Raw genomic sequence first — 17,500 nt, 5'->3', positions numbered from 1 at the left:
GTCGCGGTGGTAGTGTAACTGGAGCGCAGCTGTGGTGGAATGGACCCACCTGGCTTACAGATCCAGCCAATTGGCCACCTGAAGTCGTAACAAAACCTTCCCCAGAGAGTTTAGCAGAAAGAAAGGTGCAACAAGAGTTATTCGCAGTGGGAGTAGAAAGCAAGAGTGACCTCGAAGTCGTCCTTGAGAAGTTTGACTTGCGCAAAGCATTGAGAATTGGTGCATGGGTAGCGAGATTCTTGCGCAATTCTCGGAACTCCACCAATAAAGCCAAGGGACCACTGAGCACAGCCGAGGTAAAGAGGCATGAGACGTTCTTGGTCAAGAGGGCCCAGCAGCAAGGATTCAACAACGTCAGTTTCGAGCAAGACCAAGAGCAGCTGAACCTGCAACCGAATGAAGAGGGTGTGCTCGAATGCCGAGGACGTATCCAAGGCGAGTATCCTGTGTACCTGCCGGACACGGCTCTACTTGCGACGAAGATTGTGCAACGTGCCCATGTAACTACACTCCATGGGGGAGTTGGCCTAACAATGGCCAGCGTAAGAGAGAGATACTGGATACCCCGCCTTAGGAAATTAACGAAGAGGGTCGTAAGAAACTGCAGTGGCTGCAAACGGTTTCAAGCCGTAGCTTTCGCAAATCCGCCACCAGCACCTCTACCAAGAGAAAGAACCGAAGGCGACACGCCCTTCAACGTGATTGGTGTGGATTTTGCCGGACCGGTGAAGTACCGTAACAAGCGCAAGGAGATGCGTAAAGCGTATGTGGTATTGTACTCCTGTAGTCTCACCCGCGGAGTGTTTTTAGAGTTACTGCCGAATTTGGAGACCGGGGAGTTCATTAAGAGCCTAAAGCACTTCATCGCCAGAAGAGGACGGCCATCAAGGGTCTACTCAGACAACGGTCAGACGTTTGTCGCTGCCGCCAAGTGGTTAAAGAAGGTACAGAAGGATGAAGAGTTTCATTCGTTTCTTAGCAACCAGTCCATCATTTGGCAGTTTAACCTCAGCCGTGCGCCCTGGTGGGGAGGGCAATTTGAGCGTCTGATCGGGTTGATGAAATCAGCATTTTACAAGACAGTTGGCCAAGGGATACTAAACTGGGAGGAGTTAAGCGAGGTTATCCTGGATATTGAAGTCGCCATGAACAACCGTCCCTTGTGTTACCAGGAGGAGGATGTCCAGCTCCCCACACTGACGCCAAACACGATGCTATTTCTCAAATCCAACATCTTGCCCGAGTTACAGCCTTACCATCTGGGAGAAAGAGATTTGAGGAAGCGCGCCAAGTTCCTACAGAAAACTAAGGATGCAATGTGGAATCGATGGACAGCTGAGTACTTGCGTGCATTACGCGAACGTCACCGCCTTAAACTTGGAGACAAGCGGTGTTCTCTTGCTGTTGGAGACGTAGTTATTATCAAGTCGTCCGAGCGGAACAGAAATAGCTGGCCCCTTGGAATTGTTGAAAGTCTGATTGAAGGAAGGGATGGAGTAGTTCGTGGTGCGAGATTGCGAGCCGGCCGATCCCACATCGAACGCCCTATTCAGCACCTGTATCCCCTGGAACTGTCGTGCGACAGGGATGGTGTCAGAGGAACTACAACAACACTTGACCCTGGAGCACCAGCGTTTAGACCCAGACGAGATGCAGCAGTCGCCGCCGAGCTTCGAGTGCAAGATTTAACCCAGGAGGATCAGTTGGAATGAACATTTGCTTATAGAACGTTTTCCATTAGGTTTCATCGTTTGTTTTACCTCAATAGCACAATTATTAGGCAGTTCCCGGTGTTACATATGCCACGTCGCTACGAGACATATGGGGGAGAGTGTCGGGAACTGTGGACATGCCGTGTTTTTTTTATTGTTTGATAAAGTCGCATACTGACCGGAAATAATTCAGATCGGATCGAGACATGTATTTGTACTTAGTGGGTGTGTTTAAAAAGGATATTGTGTTACTTTCGTTGTTGTTCGAAGCACGCGGTTGAGTAAAGTGAGCGAAGTTTTGTATTCAATAGTTGGAATTAAACGGTGATTTTAATAGGAAACGTATTGTTGCTGCGTTTTCGACAATGCACTTGGATTTCAATAAGCGTCGCGAAGTGTTCCCTTGCTCTTCTCGCCAACTTCAACATCACTTGTGTCTCAGAATACAGACAATTTATGTCACAAAGTGTCCCCCAAATGCTACTCTTAAGTGAAGATTACCTGCTGCATTTACCCAAAGCTAAGAATAATGCTGACCTTTACCCTTACCTTATTGTTGAAAATAGGTAGCAAATGCTTAGACTTAAAGGGACACTTTGTGTTGGATGTCAAAATTGGGCGTGTATCTAACTAGGGTCAAACCTGGACATAAGTGGACTTTGGTAGTGACTTTAAATGTTTTAGCTTGTACAGGGAAGTTGTGCATTTGGACGCTGAACATCAGAGGCGGATAGTGGTATTCCTACAGGCTTGACATTTTTCCTTTAACATCATTTATGGGACGAGATTCTTCCTTCCTTGTAGGTTTTTTACATATACTATAAGTAAGTACTGATGAAGACATTGTTTACAATCTCTGAGGCTCAGTTGGGACGAGTTCCTTTCTTTTTTTTTTGTTTTCTTTTTCAATTCTTCACAAAGATGAAACCTTCAATAACTCTCTTTTTTTTAACTTTGATATAAGCTAGACTTAAAGGGGCTAGGTCACGCTATTTTAGGTAATTTTGTTTCATTTTGTTAATTATGAGCTCTAAACGTCAAATTGACAGAGCAAGAGTCTTTCATTTGCAAAATCACGGCCACATAACAACTGAGAATGATTTTCCAGCTTTGTAAATGACATTTTGATAAAGATTGATATAAATTTGAAAAAAGGTGGGCCGACGTTTTTCAAATTTAACCAAATTCAATCCACTTCAATCCTCTCCAGTTTTGTCCATCCATGTCCCTTCTTGGCTTCCCTGTGTTTTGTTAGAGTTATTCTATAGTTTTGAACAGTTATTTTGATATTTTAGTTAATTCTATGACCATTCGATCAGTGCTGAAATTGCCTAAACTTGCGTGACCTAGCCCCTTTAACTCTAGTGAATAATTGGAAAATGAAACATTTGTGGCAAATGTTATGATAAATTCAACTCAACAATCGAAATTGAAAGTTGACAATTGAAGCTAAGTTGAACACAATCTTAATGTGTAATTTTAAAGGGGGAACTGAAAAGGAAACACTTAAACACTGGGGTCTCACGAACCTTTTTACGGAAGAAGTGTGCGGGAGATAAGCTGAAAATCAACTCTAAAGGAACCTATCCACAAATACTCGATACCTTTCCAAAAAAAAAAAGGACAAAATTACCTTTTGCAAGGTCTAGCGATAGAGTACACCCAGCTGTAACGACAACAGCAGTCCGAAAACGATCTGTAGGAAACCTCACTGAACCGTAACGTAAGTGACAGAAGCTACTTCCACATCAACTTGACTACCTCTAACTCGAATATCAGATCACCGGGCACAGACAAAAGACAAAATGACAAAAGAACTGTTCACACTATTTTAATAGAAGTGTAATAAGAATTCATCCTAGGTTTGCAATCTCAAGATAGTCCAAAAGCAAGTCTTGAGACACTAATTCTAGACTGGATCAAATATTAGCAGAGTCGGAGAACTCGAAATCTTACGGCAGAAAGATCTTTTCGAACAATTTGCGTACTGGTTATAACCTTGCAAGAAGGTTAAACTAAATACGATAAATACACCGCTTCAAAACGTTTTTCAAAGCTTTACAGATCTTTCCGAAGTGACTGAATGAAATACCTGTGTAAAATGGTTGGCTAATCGCTTGCACTCAACACAACTTCTATGTGCTCTTCCACCGCGACACAATATGGCCGACGGTACAAGTCCTGATCTGAAAGTAAGATGCGCGCAAGCTCTTATGGGATTTTTGGCCGCTGGTGCGCTTTATTGCTCGATGTTCAAAATCTCGTCTTAATTAAACTATGATCCTCGCAGTTATGAACGCAATTCCTGCGATTGCGTAAAGAAGCCTGAAAAATTCAGGGCTTCAACGGGATTTGAACCCGTGACCTTGCGATACCGGTCCAACACTCTAACCAACTGAGCTATGAAGCCACTAACGTTGGGAGTCCTGAAATTTTCAGGCTTCTTTACGCAATTGCAAAAATTGCATTCATAACTGCGAGGATCATAGCTTCACTTGATTTCATATCCGCAGTTCATATATGATGCATTTCGTATATCATTTCATCGTAGAAATATTTCTGTTCGGCGTCTAATTTTTAACTAAGCGCCGCCCTCGAAGAAGTGCCACATTTGAGGGGCGAAAAATTAAATAAGCGCCGCGGCGCTTATTCGAGTAAGTACGGTTCTCGGAAAGTTTGCAGCCGAGTCGAAGCTACGACCTTCCGCGTAATGGACTATGGCAATTAATGCTCCATTTCGACAATTTTAGATGCTGGCGGCAGTATCCAACGAGCCTCCTATAGCTAAGTGGTACTGGAGCATCCGAACCAGTGATCGGAAGGTCGTCGGTAGGTTGTAGGAGGACCAGAAATGATCCCCAAATGGACCGCAAATGATCCCGGACGGGAAACGGTTCAAGAATGGAATGGACTCAAGTACGGTGGCCCACAAGGGACATGGCATTTCGTGATCAGATTTTCAAACCTGAAGTTTTGAGTTTACAAACTCGAAATTTGTGTTTACAAACTCGAAAAATGCAGACTGCAGACTAGGGGTAAAATGCAGATTAATGTTATAATTTAACTGATATAAAAGCCCAAACCCTTTAGAAGTGCTAACAGTTAAGCCTAAATATTGTTTTGTGCCTCAGTAATTAGGCCTAAGGTTAGCACTTCTGACGGTTTGGCCTTTTTGAACAGTTAAATTATAACCTTAGTCTTCATTTTACCCCTTGTTTGCAGTCTGCATTTTACTGCGACCGTGAATTTACAAACTCGAAATTTCGAGTTTGTGAACGCAGAATTTATCATTTCTTAACTCAAAATTTCGAGTCTAGAAATTCTAAATTTTGCGTTCACAAACTCGAAATTTCGAGTTTGTAAACTCACGGTCGCAGTAAAATATTGCGTATATTCCCCGCAAAAACTCCAATTTCAGTCGGAAATTCTCTAAATTTCAAAAAACAAACAAACAAGTCCCTTTCGCAGCTTCCGTTTGTTCTTTACTATTTTTGACTACTCGTCAGTCTTAGGCCCAAATCCACACGAATCCGGATATTTTCTTAATCCGCAGCTTTTTCTTTGCGGATTCGGCTTCCGTCCACACGTATCCGGCGAATCCGGCATGAGAATGCTTAAGTCTCCAGAGTGGAAAGTTTTGAATACGCAAAGGATGTGGAATTGTGTGGCCGGTCGAATCCGGATATTTTCAAATCCAATGATTACAAACTCAGATATAGTATTCAGTCTTTACCACGTAAATATTCAATATGGCCACTGCACGAAATCGAAATGTTATCGTTTTTCCTGTTGCCAACTCGCTTTGCCTGATGACGCATGCTCTGTTGACAATATTCACAGAGGAGTCCTGGATACTAGAACGAATCCGGATACGTGCGGACGAGGAAATTCGATTTGAATACCGGTACGTTACGTGTGGACGGGGCCTCACAGAGAGGTTGGCCAAATTATTGCGAACATAGAAAAGAAAAACTCGCGAACACGTGTCTCTTGATCTTACCGTGAATTGAACATCCTTCATATCATTAGTACTTGCTGGCCTCTTAAAGTCCACGATCGTATATCCGCCCGTTTGGTTGACAGATTGAATGGTCAGGTCTTGCTGTGCATCTTTTTGTGGACGTCCCGTACTAGCACTCCAGTAGTCCTGTCCAAACGACAAGGAAAAATTCTCAGCAACAACAAAAAGGAGAGAGAAAATGCACAGTTCACTGTGTACGTGTTTGTTGTGAGCATCTCAATATGATCGCAATTTCCTTGAATATAAAAAACACAACAAATAAAGCTGTTTCTACTTAGCGAGTAAATTATCAAAGAAAGTATTTTGGCTTTTCAGTGTACTGAAGCAAAACTAGTGGGATGGAATGGAAATGAGTCGTTTCAAACCTCTTTCATCAGTTCATTCCCTTATTTTAACCATTGAAAATGGTATTTGTTTACTCCAAGAATTAGGTTCGGCACATTAGAAGTTCGACGTGTGACTTAATCATCAAAGTAGCAGTAGATCTCTAAAATCTCTCCCATTTTGGTTTATAATTGCCAAATGTTCCTTTTCTTTAAGGAGCGCTTAAACTCGATGTATTAGAATAAACTAGGAAACAAATTTATCGCGGAAGCTCTCCGCTTTTTGAATCGCTCTTAAGCCTTTTTTAGGAACTATGACACTAGACAATAAACGCGCGAGAGATTTGGCAGTTACATGGTGACACAAACGAAAGATGATGAAAAAAAAAAGCCTTAGAATACTAGCTAAACACTAAATAAACTTACATAAAGGTAATCGGAGGTACCGAATCCACCAGCAGCAATATCGTAATCTTTCATGGCTGCACCATTACCCATTGTGCTGAAACCCACTCCGCACCAACCAATGTTCATGCACTTCATTTTAAAGTACAACATTCCAGTAGTGCCGTTGTAGGCCCATTTCAACTCGAAAGACCCATCGGAAGACATGAGGCTCACGTAGCGCATCATCCCGTCGGGCATGGTTGTCGACGGTGATGAGCCGTCACCGCCACCGCCACACTCATCGAGAACGGAACCGTCAGCGGCTAACGCCATCGCAATCAGGTTGTATTGATCTGTCGAGGATATTCTGCCTCTTTTCGAGTGTTTCGGAAACGACGAGCTAGTGATATTAGCATCGTCCATAGCGTACATAACCCAGACTGTAGTATTGTGCTGAAAATTAAATGAAAAACGATGTCAGAGAATACTGATTTAGAGAGATGCTCCAGATTAACAGGCCGGTGAATTAAATGAAGAGGTTTTTTTTTCGGTGTTGCATGCAGTTGACCCGGAGATACCGTATTTATTCGAATAAGCGGCGCCCTTGAATAACCGCCACATTTGGGACAAAATATGAAATAAGCGCCACCCCCGAATAACCGCCGTGGTCCTAATGCGGCCCTTATTCTTATTCAAGGAATTTTGTCAAATAAAAAAAAAAAAAAACACTAAAAAGCCCCTGTAACTAAGGAAGGGAAATTTATTTGCATCAAAACCGATGTTGTTCAATTCAAGGTGATTGCATGCCGTAAGAGTCAAATGGTGACTATCAAAAGACGTTTCTGTTAATCTCCGTACAGAAATACTTCTCAATTGAAGCTAGGATCCTTGCAGTTATGAACGCAATTCTTGCGATTGCGTAAAGAAGCCTGAAAAATTCAGGGCTTCAACGGGGTTTGAACCCGTGACCTCGCGATACCGGTCCAACGCTCTAACCAACTGAGCTATGAAGCCACTGACGTTGGGAGCTGCGAGGATCATAGCTTCACTTGATTTCATATCCGCAGTTCATATATGATGCATTTCATATGTCATTTCATCGTTGATTCATTCCTCACGGGAACATTAGAACCCACAAATGACCAGCTCCCAACGTCAGTGACTTCATAGCTCAGTTGTCGCGTCGCACCGGTATCGCGAGGTCACGGGTTCAAACCCCGTTGAAGTCCTGAAATTTTCAGGCTTCTTTACGCAATTGCAAAAATTGCATTCATAACTGCGAGGATCATAGCTTCACTTGATTTCATATCCGCAGTTCATATATGATGCATTTCGTATATCATTTTATCGTAGAAATATTTCTGTTTGGCGTCTAATTTTTAAATAAGCGCCGCCCTCGAACAAGTGCCACATTTGAGGGGCGAAAAATTAAATAAGCGCCGCGGCGCTTATTCGAGTAAGTACGGTTCTCGGAAAGTTTGCAGCCGAGTCGAAGCTACTACCTTCCGCGTAATGGACTATGGCAATTAATGCTCCATTTCGACAATTTTAGATGCTGGCGGCAGTATCCAACGAGGCTCCTATGGCTAAGTGGTACTGGAGCATCCGAACCAGTGATCGGAAGGTCGTGGGAATTTTGAGTTTAGAGACTCGAAGTGTTGAGTTTACAAACTCGACATTTGTGTTTACAAACTCGAAATTTTGTGTTCACATCCTCGAAATTTCGAGTTTAGAAACTCGAAATTTTGCGTTAACAAAGTCGAAATTTCGAGTTTGGAAACTGGTCAGTGTAAAATGCAGACTGCAGACTAGGGGTAAAATGCAGATTAATGTTATAATTTAACTGTTATAAAAGCCCAAACTGCTAACAGTTAAGCCTAAATATTGTTTTGTGCCTCAGTAATTAGGCCTAAGGTTAGCACTTCTGACGGGTTTGGCTTTTTGAACAGTTAAATTATAACGTTAGTCTTCATTTTACCCCTTGTCTGCAGTCTGCATTTTACTGCGACCGTGAATTTACAAACTCGAAATTTCGAGTTTGTGAACGCAAAATTTATTATTTCTTAACTCAAAATTTCGAGTCTAGAAATTCTAAATTTTGCGTTCACAAACTCGAAATTTCGAGTTTGTAAACTCACGGTCGCAGTAAAATATTGCGTATTTTCCCCGCAAAAACTCCAATTTCAGTCGGAAATTCTCTAAATTTCGAAAAACAAACAAAGATTTCCCTTTAGTAGCTTCTGTATGTTCCTTATTTTTTTTTAGTACTCGTCAGTCTTAGGCCCAGGGCCACACGAATCCGGATATTTTCTTAATCCGTAGCTTTTTCTTTGCGGATTCGGCTTCCGTCCACACGTATCCGGCGAATCCAGCATGTGAATCCGCAAGTCTCCAGAGTGGAAAGTTTTGAATACGCAAAGTATGTGGAATAGATCGTTTTCACGTGACGTCATCATTTTCTAAAATCCAAAACTAAAGAGCCACGAAAGTTTTTATCCTCATCAGGCATAAGAGGCGGTAAATTTGTATCCATTTACAATTTTAAAGCTCAATAGCGTGCTTCGTTTGGAAACCGGAGCATTTTGAATTTCTGAGTTATAGCGGTGCGTGACACGAGGCGACGATCAAGTTTATTGAGAAATATATATTTATCTCATGGTTTTGAGCCTTTTTAGAACTTAAAGCATTAGGAAAAGTGCTTAAGTAAATAGCTGTCTGTTCAGTACAGATGATCACTCGCCTAGATAGCGAAAGTAAGTAACAGATGTTGACACTATTTTCGGGCCGCCATATTGGTGCACCACAGATGTGCACCAACATGGCGTTTTCATACTGGGCTCTGTAAATTTCTGGGAAACATTTCGACGAATATCTGAAGTTTGGGGAAACGCACGGGCCTAAAACTTGGAGAAGTGTCTTTTTCATTTATCTTCTACAACATCACGAATTCTTGACTTTTTCCACTGGATGGTTTGCGATTTATTTTGTTATTGCGTGACAGTGAAAATTTACAAAAAAAAAAAAAAAAAATTATCGACCGAATGCAAAAATGGCCGCCAACAAATTATTCTTTTGTCTTTGGGTGACAGGTCTCAAAAACCACTGAGCATGCTCACTTATTTCCCGCCATCAATGTTTCAAAATGGCGGACGACAAATGAGATTTCCCCACGTACTTTAACCTCTCACCAGGCCGCTCGTACATTTGTTCAAATTTTAATAATCGGTTGAGTTGCGGCTTCGACATTTCTAGTTTACCTCTGTACAAAGTTTAGAGAGATCGGCGGTTGTTATCCAAAAGATATTGTCCCTTATCTGGTTCCTTCTCTTGTAAATGTTCGCTGCTAGTGGAAGATGAACCGGACTCTGTTTTTCTCGTTTGTTAAAGCTCCATGTGCCCATGGTTTGTTAAGCTCGAGATGTGGACTACGTTTACGTTGTTTTTTCCACAAGAAAATATCAAAAATGACTTTTTTTTCGTTCCAATGGTCTTGAGAAAACACTTCCTAAAGGTGTTGTTGTGGATTTAAACCGAAAGGACCGACTGCATGAAGTTCATATAATGGCGAGAGTGACGAGAAAGATGACTTCGCAAACCAATTTGTGAGTAATAATTTACAATTTTGATTTTCCGCTTAGCGTTCGTCTAGCGTTATGGCTCCATCATGATTGTAATTTCACGTTAAGAAATGCTTTAATATCGTCCATTTATCTTTGTACGCTGCTCTCTTTTGATGTGAAAATAAACTGGATTCGTCTCAAGTTCGATTTTAAGGTCATTTATATTCCCTTTTCTGGTGAATGTCTAAGTTATTGTACTTTTTAGCAGTCACAACTCAACGATCCTTGTGTTCAAGTAGTTACCAAGTTATGGATTTGCAATTAATTTGAGTTTAAAATCAAAATCAAAATCCATGTTAGTTAAAATAATGTTTGGAAGAACAGAAGTGTTGGTACAGATGTATATAGATCTCTGTAGATTCAGGTTCGTGACTGTTTTCCAAATCTTTTTTTTTTCAGACTGTTGTTTCCTGGAAGCAATAATGATGTAATTTTGGTTTTAGGGGACTGTCATGTGTTATTGGATCAAGGAATCTGTTTTGAGTCAAGTATGGTTGACAGTGGATAGTTTTTCCTGAAAAGGCTGAAAGGAAGCTTTATTGCCTTGGACTTTTTTTGGTTACACCCCACATGTTTGTTCTTTTCTTAGATGGCAAAATTTATTAATATAGTATGTGATTTGGAGCTGCAGCTAGAAACAGTGTCCCATGCTTAAGGTATCATTGGGTTTGATGGCAGTAAAATAATTTTGGTAAAAAGTATGTTTAGAGTTTTTATCATAACTTCTCATCTTGGTCCTGCTGGACTTTAAACATGCTCTACCATTTTGCACAAGGAACTTGTCAATCAACCGTTACCTTTTGGTGTATTTGCTATAAGATCTTTGGATAGCAATTGATTTATTTTTCTTATCCCTTATGTGTAGATATCCTATTTCTGTCACATAGTTAGTTTTAAGCTTTTATTTCCTGTAGTGTATCTTTATTATAGTTAGCACTTGACCCCACAAGCATGTATTATTGCTTTAATATTGATTGTATTTGAATAAAGGATATTGTTGTCTTGTCTTGTAGATAAGGCAAAACAGCCTCAGTTGTATTTGCATTATTATTTCTGAGTGTTACTTTTAAAGGGCAAACCATTAAAAAGTGCACATAGTTTGCAGGAGTCCAGGAAAATTATTCCAAATATTCATTGATTTGAAGTTCCTGAAGCCGGTAAATCTTGAAGAGTTTACGTAACGATATTTGGAATATACAACATTTCTATTTGGGAATGTTTAAGTCCACAGAATTTATTTTCTTTATGTTGAGAAGTACTGTAAGAGCTGTCAGGTAACACAGATGGAAATTTGACAGACCTTAGCTGTAATTCAAATTATTAGTACAGTTTTGGTCGTTAGTGGAACATAATATTTTATTGGGACATTTTTTAGTGAGTGATTAACCCATTAACTCCTGGGGATTCCCCATTGACAAGTAAAATCGTCTGGTGTTAGACAGAGTAAAATGCTAAGTATGGCAGGTTTAGGGGTGAAAGGGTTAATTAAAGTGCTATTGTTAGTTTGACTTTCTTTTTCTTCATTTGAACCAAAACAAGTGATTAATCATCACCTCCACCATGCTTTGCTTCGCGTTGCTTTGGCTTTTAGAACAAAGTATCAAAGTTGAAGCTGGTGGCTCGAGGAGTAAACTATAAAGACTATAATGGTATTTGAGTATTATTGTAGAGCAAATTTGCCTATATCATTAAAGTCATTAAATCAATGGAATCCAAACATGAGGATGCAGTTTGCTCAGGAGGGGTTTTCCCTATAAAAATGGCAGGCCACTTATTGAAATTTTTTTAAAAACAACCCTTAAAGGTAACAGAACCTTGTTTTGTGGATGTAGGCTAAAGAAATCTGACCCCTTAGAGGAACCAGTTCTAAAGTGACAAATGACTGGCAAATAACTTTTACTTATGAATTATTCATAAGTAAAAGTTATTTGCTCGTGTACCAAATTGTCTTACAGTTCCAGTCATTTTTCAGATTGATAGCCTTAAATGTACTGCAGCAACTCCGTCAGCTGTTTGGTCTCAGCATCATAAGCAGTACAAATCCACATTTTTTTCTCCAAAATGGAAGAAAAAGAACCCCTGTCATTTTTGTCCCTTGGGGCAGTTTGTTTACTTTACCACCATTGTTTAATACTATCCAGAGACTAAATCAAGAATGGAAATAGATTACAGTTTGAAAAAATATGCCACTTTTTTTTACTTCTTACACTTTATTCATCCTTGGAAATGGTAGGAATGATTAGTATTCTTTAAAGCAATTGCTAAAAATTCATTGCACCTAATGTTAAAATATTTTTTCCATATGGAAAGGTAACAGGAGTTATTTCTGTGAAAGTCTTCTCCAGAAAACTCCAACATGGGATTACGCCCCTTTCAAATGTAGCTTTGTATGCTTTTGCTCGATGACTTTGAACAATTATTACAGAAATATGAAGTTATGGAGATTTTTAAAAGTTAAATCTAATGGAAGGGGATTTAAATTATTGAAACCACTGTGTTGCAACCAGAGTCCACAAAGAGAGGTTAAATAATTTATTGCACTGGAAGTATTTAGTAGGCCAGCATGAAATTTGTTTTGGATAATAGCACTGAATCACCTTCAACAAGTTTTCTAAACTTTGAAGATACCTAATTTTAAATCCTCCTGCTGTTTTATTGCTGGAAGATAAAACCAATTCTTTATTAATTATTTTTGTTGTCACATTAACCCACTACTGTGTTAGTCCTTAGCTTCAAAACGAGCAAACTCAACTAAACAGTCTTAGCGAAAACTCAAGTAAACTTACAAGAACGTCACCGAAACGTTTCTTACGAGTTCGCGATATTATGTCAGCGGTATTGATCACTACTTCATAATATCACATCTCCCTTCTCATAAAAAAAGTTATTCACCATAAAGCACTCAATCAGACGATGACAGTTCAAAGTCCTAAACAACGTTCCTCAAACAAAATCTCGTAGTCGTCCTGGTCTATGAATGATTCTACCAGATCTTGTTTGCACCACAGGTGGTCCTTCCACAGGTAAAGGGGTACTACTAGCTGGCAGGTTTTCTTGGGATTCCAAATCCAACTGTGGCGATGGTTCCTTGGTCTTTACCAAGTGTCTTCTATTTCTCCTGAACATAGTTCCTTGAAGATCTACCTCGTAGGAGCGAGGTGCCACTTGTTTGACAACAGATCCCTTTCTCCACAGCTTTTCTTTGTCTGATGGCAGCGGTTTCATGCGCACTGTGTCTCCGGGTTGAAGCACAGGAAGCTCTTTTGTTCCTTTGTTGTAAAACAGTGCTTGTTTCGTCTTTCTTTCTTTGAGCTTGCCTTCAGTTCCCTCCACGATCTTTGGCTGTAACAAAGTTCCTGCTGTAGGTAACAGTGTCTTTGTACGACGTCCAAATAATCTTTGTACTGGTGATGATCCAATACTGGGTGAAGGTGTGTTTCGCCAGTCCAAAATGGCCAAGTATGGATCTTGTCCACTTGCCTTTGCTTTGGTTAGTAACTTCTTGGCTGTCTTAACAGCATTTTCAATCTTGCCATTTGATTGTGGATAGTGTGGTGAAGACGTTTGGTGGTCAAAATGCCAGGCGGATGTAAATTCTTTGAATTCTCTGGAAGCAAACTGTGGTCCGTTGTCAGAATACAGAGTATCAGGTATGCCATGGCGTGCGAACTGATTCTTGAGAGACTTGATAACAGAGCTTGAGTTGGTACTGGATAATTGGTTCAGTTCAAAGTAATCTGACCAGTGGTCAACGATGATGAACCACTCCTTGTTGTCAAAACTGAAAAGGTCTGTTGCAACATGAGACCAAGGACGTTTAGGTGGATCATGAGGTATGAGTGGTTCTTTCTGCTGGTTTGTCTGATAAGTGTTACATGTTTCGCACTTAGAAACACAGTCCCTGATCTCTGCGGTCATGCCAGGCCAAAACAGGACATCTCTTGCTTTATTTAAACAACTTTCAATACCAAGGTGGCTTGAGTGTACTTGCGTGATCATGTGGGGCCTTAGCGCTACAGGTACTATTACTCGATTTCCTTTGAAGAGGATACCATCTTGGATGCTGAGCTCTTCTTTGAAGTCAAAATATCTCCTGATTTCTGATGGGACTTCTTCTTTTGTTTCTGGCCAACCAATCTTGATAATATGTTTCAACTGCTGAAGACCTTCGTCAAGATCAGTTTTTCTTCTGAGATCAACAAGGCGTTGACTTGTGATTGGCAGAAACTCGACCATGTTGATCTCTTCAATGGATTTGATTAGATGCTCTTCCTGTTTGACTGATAAAACCTCCGACTTCAATTCTTCTGTACTCGGCTTATTGGGAAGGAATGCTCGACTGAGTGTATCAGCAATGAATAGTTCCTTTCCAGGCTTGTACACTATATTCAAGCTATACCTCTGGAGCTGTAATAACATTCTTTGGAGCCTTTTGGGGGCCGAAAGCAGAGATTTCTTGAAAATGCTCTCTAGCGGCTTGTGATCCGTCTGTACTGTAATTGGCCTACCATAAACGTACTGGTCAAAGCGTGTGCACCCGTGAACTATGCTGAGCAGCTCTTTCTCTATTTGAGCATAATTTCTTTCAGTACTGGTAAGCGCTCTTGACGAGAATGCTATAGGCTGACCCTCTTGCAGTATGACAGCACCCAGTCCAGATTCCGATGCATCGCATTGCAGTGTTACTTCTTTACTGGGGTCGAAATACTTCAACACTGGTTCTCTTGTGATCAATTGTTTCACTTGCTTCCATGATTTCTCGTGTGTATCGTTCCAGTGCCATTGCACATCTTTGTCTAATAAACGTCTCAACGGCTCCGTCACATCAGACAGGTTAGGCAGAAATTTCGCAAGATACGTAATCATTCCAAGCACCCTTTGCACGGCCTTCTTGTCTGAAGGTGTAGGCATTTCTACAATTGCCTTGACCTTACTTGGATCCGGCTTGAGGCCATCAGGGGTCAGTACATGACCGATGTAGGGCACTTCTTGCTTCCTCAACTGTAACTTCTTTGGATTCAACTTGATATTCTTCTCACGACATCTCTCCAAGAGTGCAATTAGGTTTCTGTCATGATCCTTAACTGCGTTTTCATAGGTGTCACCCTCACCAACACAGAGTATGTCATCTACAATGTCTTCTATACCTTTCAGACCTTGTAGGCTTTCATGGATTCTTCGCTGGTACTCTTCTGGGGCTGATTTGATTCCAAATGGTAAGCGAAGCCAGCGATAACGGCCAAAAGGTGTATTAAACGTGGTCAAGAGTGACGACGGTTTGTCTAGCTGAACTTGCCAGAATCCATTCTTTGCATCCAAAACTGAGAAGACTTTAGCCTTACATAGCCTAGTTGCCACGTCTTCAATGGTGGGGAGAGGATAATGGGCTCTCAGCAGGGCTCTGTTTAAATCTTGTGGGTCAATACAAATTCTTAACTTCTCTGGCTTGTTTACTAGAACCAAACTAGACACCCAATTTGTAGGTTCTGTAACGGGGGTGATAACTTTCTCTCTGACTAATTTGTCCAGTTCTTCCTTTAAACGGTCTCTTAGTGCTACAGGGACTTTCCTAGGGGGGTGGACAACAGGTTTTACAGTTTCATCGAGTTCCATATGGTATGGGCCATCCATGCACCCTAATCCCTCAAAAACATCACTGTACTGTTTCAAAATTTGATCTCTGGTTAGAACAATGTGGGCAGTTTGAACCTTGTCATTTACTGCATTCACAGTTTCTGATTCTGAAATGTCACTTGCCATAACCTTGATTAAGTTCAGTTCCTGGCATAACTCAGCACCCAATATAGGCCTGACATCCTCATTAGTTATAAAAAAATCTGCATCTGTACTCATCTCACCTTTGGCACATTTGAGAGTGCACTTTCCAAGTGGAGTCATAGTGGTTCCATTGTACATCTTGAGTGTTGCAGATGTTTTCCTCAAATACAGATCTTTGGGATCCCCCATAATGCTTGAGAATTCTTTTAGTGATAGCAAATTACAAGTTGCTCCACAGTCCAACTGAAATGTAACATCTTTAGCATTGTTTACTTTGACTGATGTAAACAACTGTTTTGGGTGTTTTTTTTCTTCCACAGCACTGACTTGATAAGTTATGACATCAATAGTATACTCTTCAAATTGACTCCCATCTGAATCTTCTTGCACATAATTCAAATTCTGATTGGCATGTAAATTACGACTGGACTGCCTTCCTCCTGTACACTTCGCAGCAAAATGGTTTCTTTTTTCACACTTGTTGCACTGTTGGCCATATGCAGGGCACTTTGATCTGTCTGGTACATGTTTCCTGCCACAAAATTTGCAGTCGATCTGCTGAGCACTGCCGTTGGCTGATTTTTTCTTCTCTTCTTGTTTCTTTCGGAAGAAGTTTTCTTTCTTCTTCCCTACTGCATTAACCTCTTGCAAGTTTTGCATTTGTTTCAACTGGCTTTGGGTTGCTTCGGCAGCTCGTGCAAGTTCGAGAGCTTTATTCAGCGTCAAATCTGGGACTCGCAACAAACGCTCTCTCACGTTGTGATCAGCGATTCCAAACACGATGCGGTCGCGTATCAACGAATCTTTCAAATCTTGAAATTCACAAGAGTCTGCCATGTTTCGTAGAACAGTGGCATATTTATCAATGGGCTCCCCACTTTCCTGTCCACGCGAAAAGAATAAATACCTCTCGTAGATTGTATTCTTGCGAGGCTCACAGTACTGCTCAAAATGCTCTAGAACTTTATCCATTTTGACTTTGTCTGCGTCACTGTCCCACGTGAATGCATTGTAAACATCTAGGGCTTCGTCGCCAATCACAGTGAGAAAAGTTGCTACTCGAATAGGATCTTCTTTTCTGGCTATTCCGATAGCTAGCTCATAGTTACTCCACTTTTGCTTAAATCTTTTCCAATTTTGAGATACATTTCCACTTGAAAGCTGCAGATGATCCGGTGGGTTTAACAGACGCCCGGCCGCCATTTTACACCACGCGGTTTCGATTTATGCGAACAGCAACGAACCAAGGTTTTCACAATACAAATATTTCACAAATACGGTCGGCAAACAGCATCATCCACTAACTTCTGACACCATGTGTTAGTCCTTAGCTTCAAAACGAGCAAACTCAACTAAACAGTCGTAGCGAAAACTCAAGTAAACTTACAAGAACGTCACCGAAACGTTTCTTACGAGTTCGCGATATTATGTCAGCGGTATTGATCACTACTTCATAATATCACAACTACAATGTGTTGAAAGCGTATTATTAGCTGTAGTAATATTTTGTTACAGTAAAATTCCCCCTGCTAGTGAGCTGGATTTCTGAATCAAATTTTCAACTTGGAATACCGGTATTGTTGTTTTGGCTATTCAGACTTAACCTAATCTATGTTTATTTCTATAATTTGGAGGGAAGCAAACGATTGGCATTTTGCT

The 17,500-nt window shown here is 40.8% G+C and overlaps 2 protein-coding genes across 2 annotated transcripts in view; one reads left to right on the top strand and one right to left on the bottom strand.

Moving 5' to 3' along the window:
- The window catches only part of LOC138043849 (uncharacterized), a 4,403-nt gene extending 2,469 nt beyond the window's left edge, over positions 1–1,934 (top strand). Inside the window, exon 1 of the mRNA XM_068890332.1 lies at positions 1–1,934. This exon is cut by the window's left edge and continues 2,469 nt beyond it. Within this exon, the coding sequence (XP_068746433.1) occupies positions 1–1,712 (1,712 nt within the window). The 3' untranslated portion in view covers positions 1,713–1,934.
- LOC138041020 (uncharacterized) overlaps positions 1–17,500 on the bottom strand; it is a 119,235-nt gene that overhangs the window by 20,659 nt on the left and 81,076 nt on the right. The window contains exon 6 of the mRNA XM_068886784.1: positions 5,713–5,859. Within this exon, the coding sequence (XP_068742885.1) occupies positions 5,713–5,859 (147 nt within the window). The remainder of the gene's footprint in view (positions 1–5,712; positions 5,860–17,500) is intronic.

This window comes from Montipora capricornis, chromosome 3 (genome assembly GCF_036669925.1).
Source record: "Montipora capricornis isolate CH-2021 chromosome 3, ASM3666992v2, whole genome shotgun sequence".
NCBI classification, from domain to species: domain Eukaryota; kingdom Metazoa; phylum Cnidaria; class Anthozoa; order Scleractinia; family Acroporidae; genus Montipora; species Montipora capricornis.
Note: the sequence above shows the minus strand (reverse complement) of the source record. Positions and strands in the feature narration are given on the sequence as shown.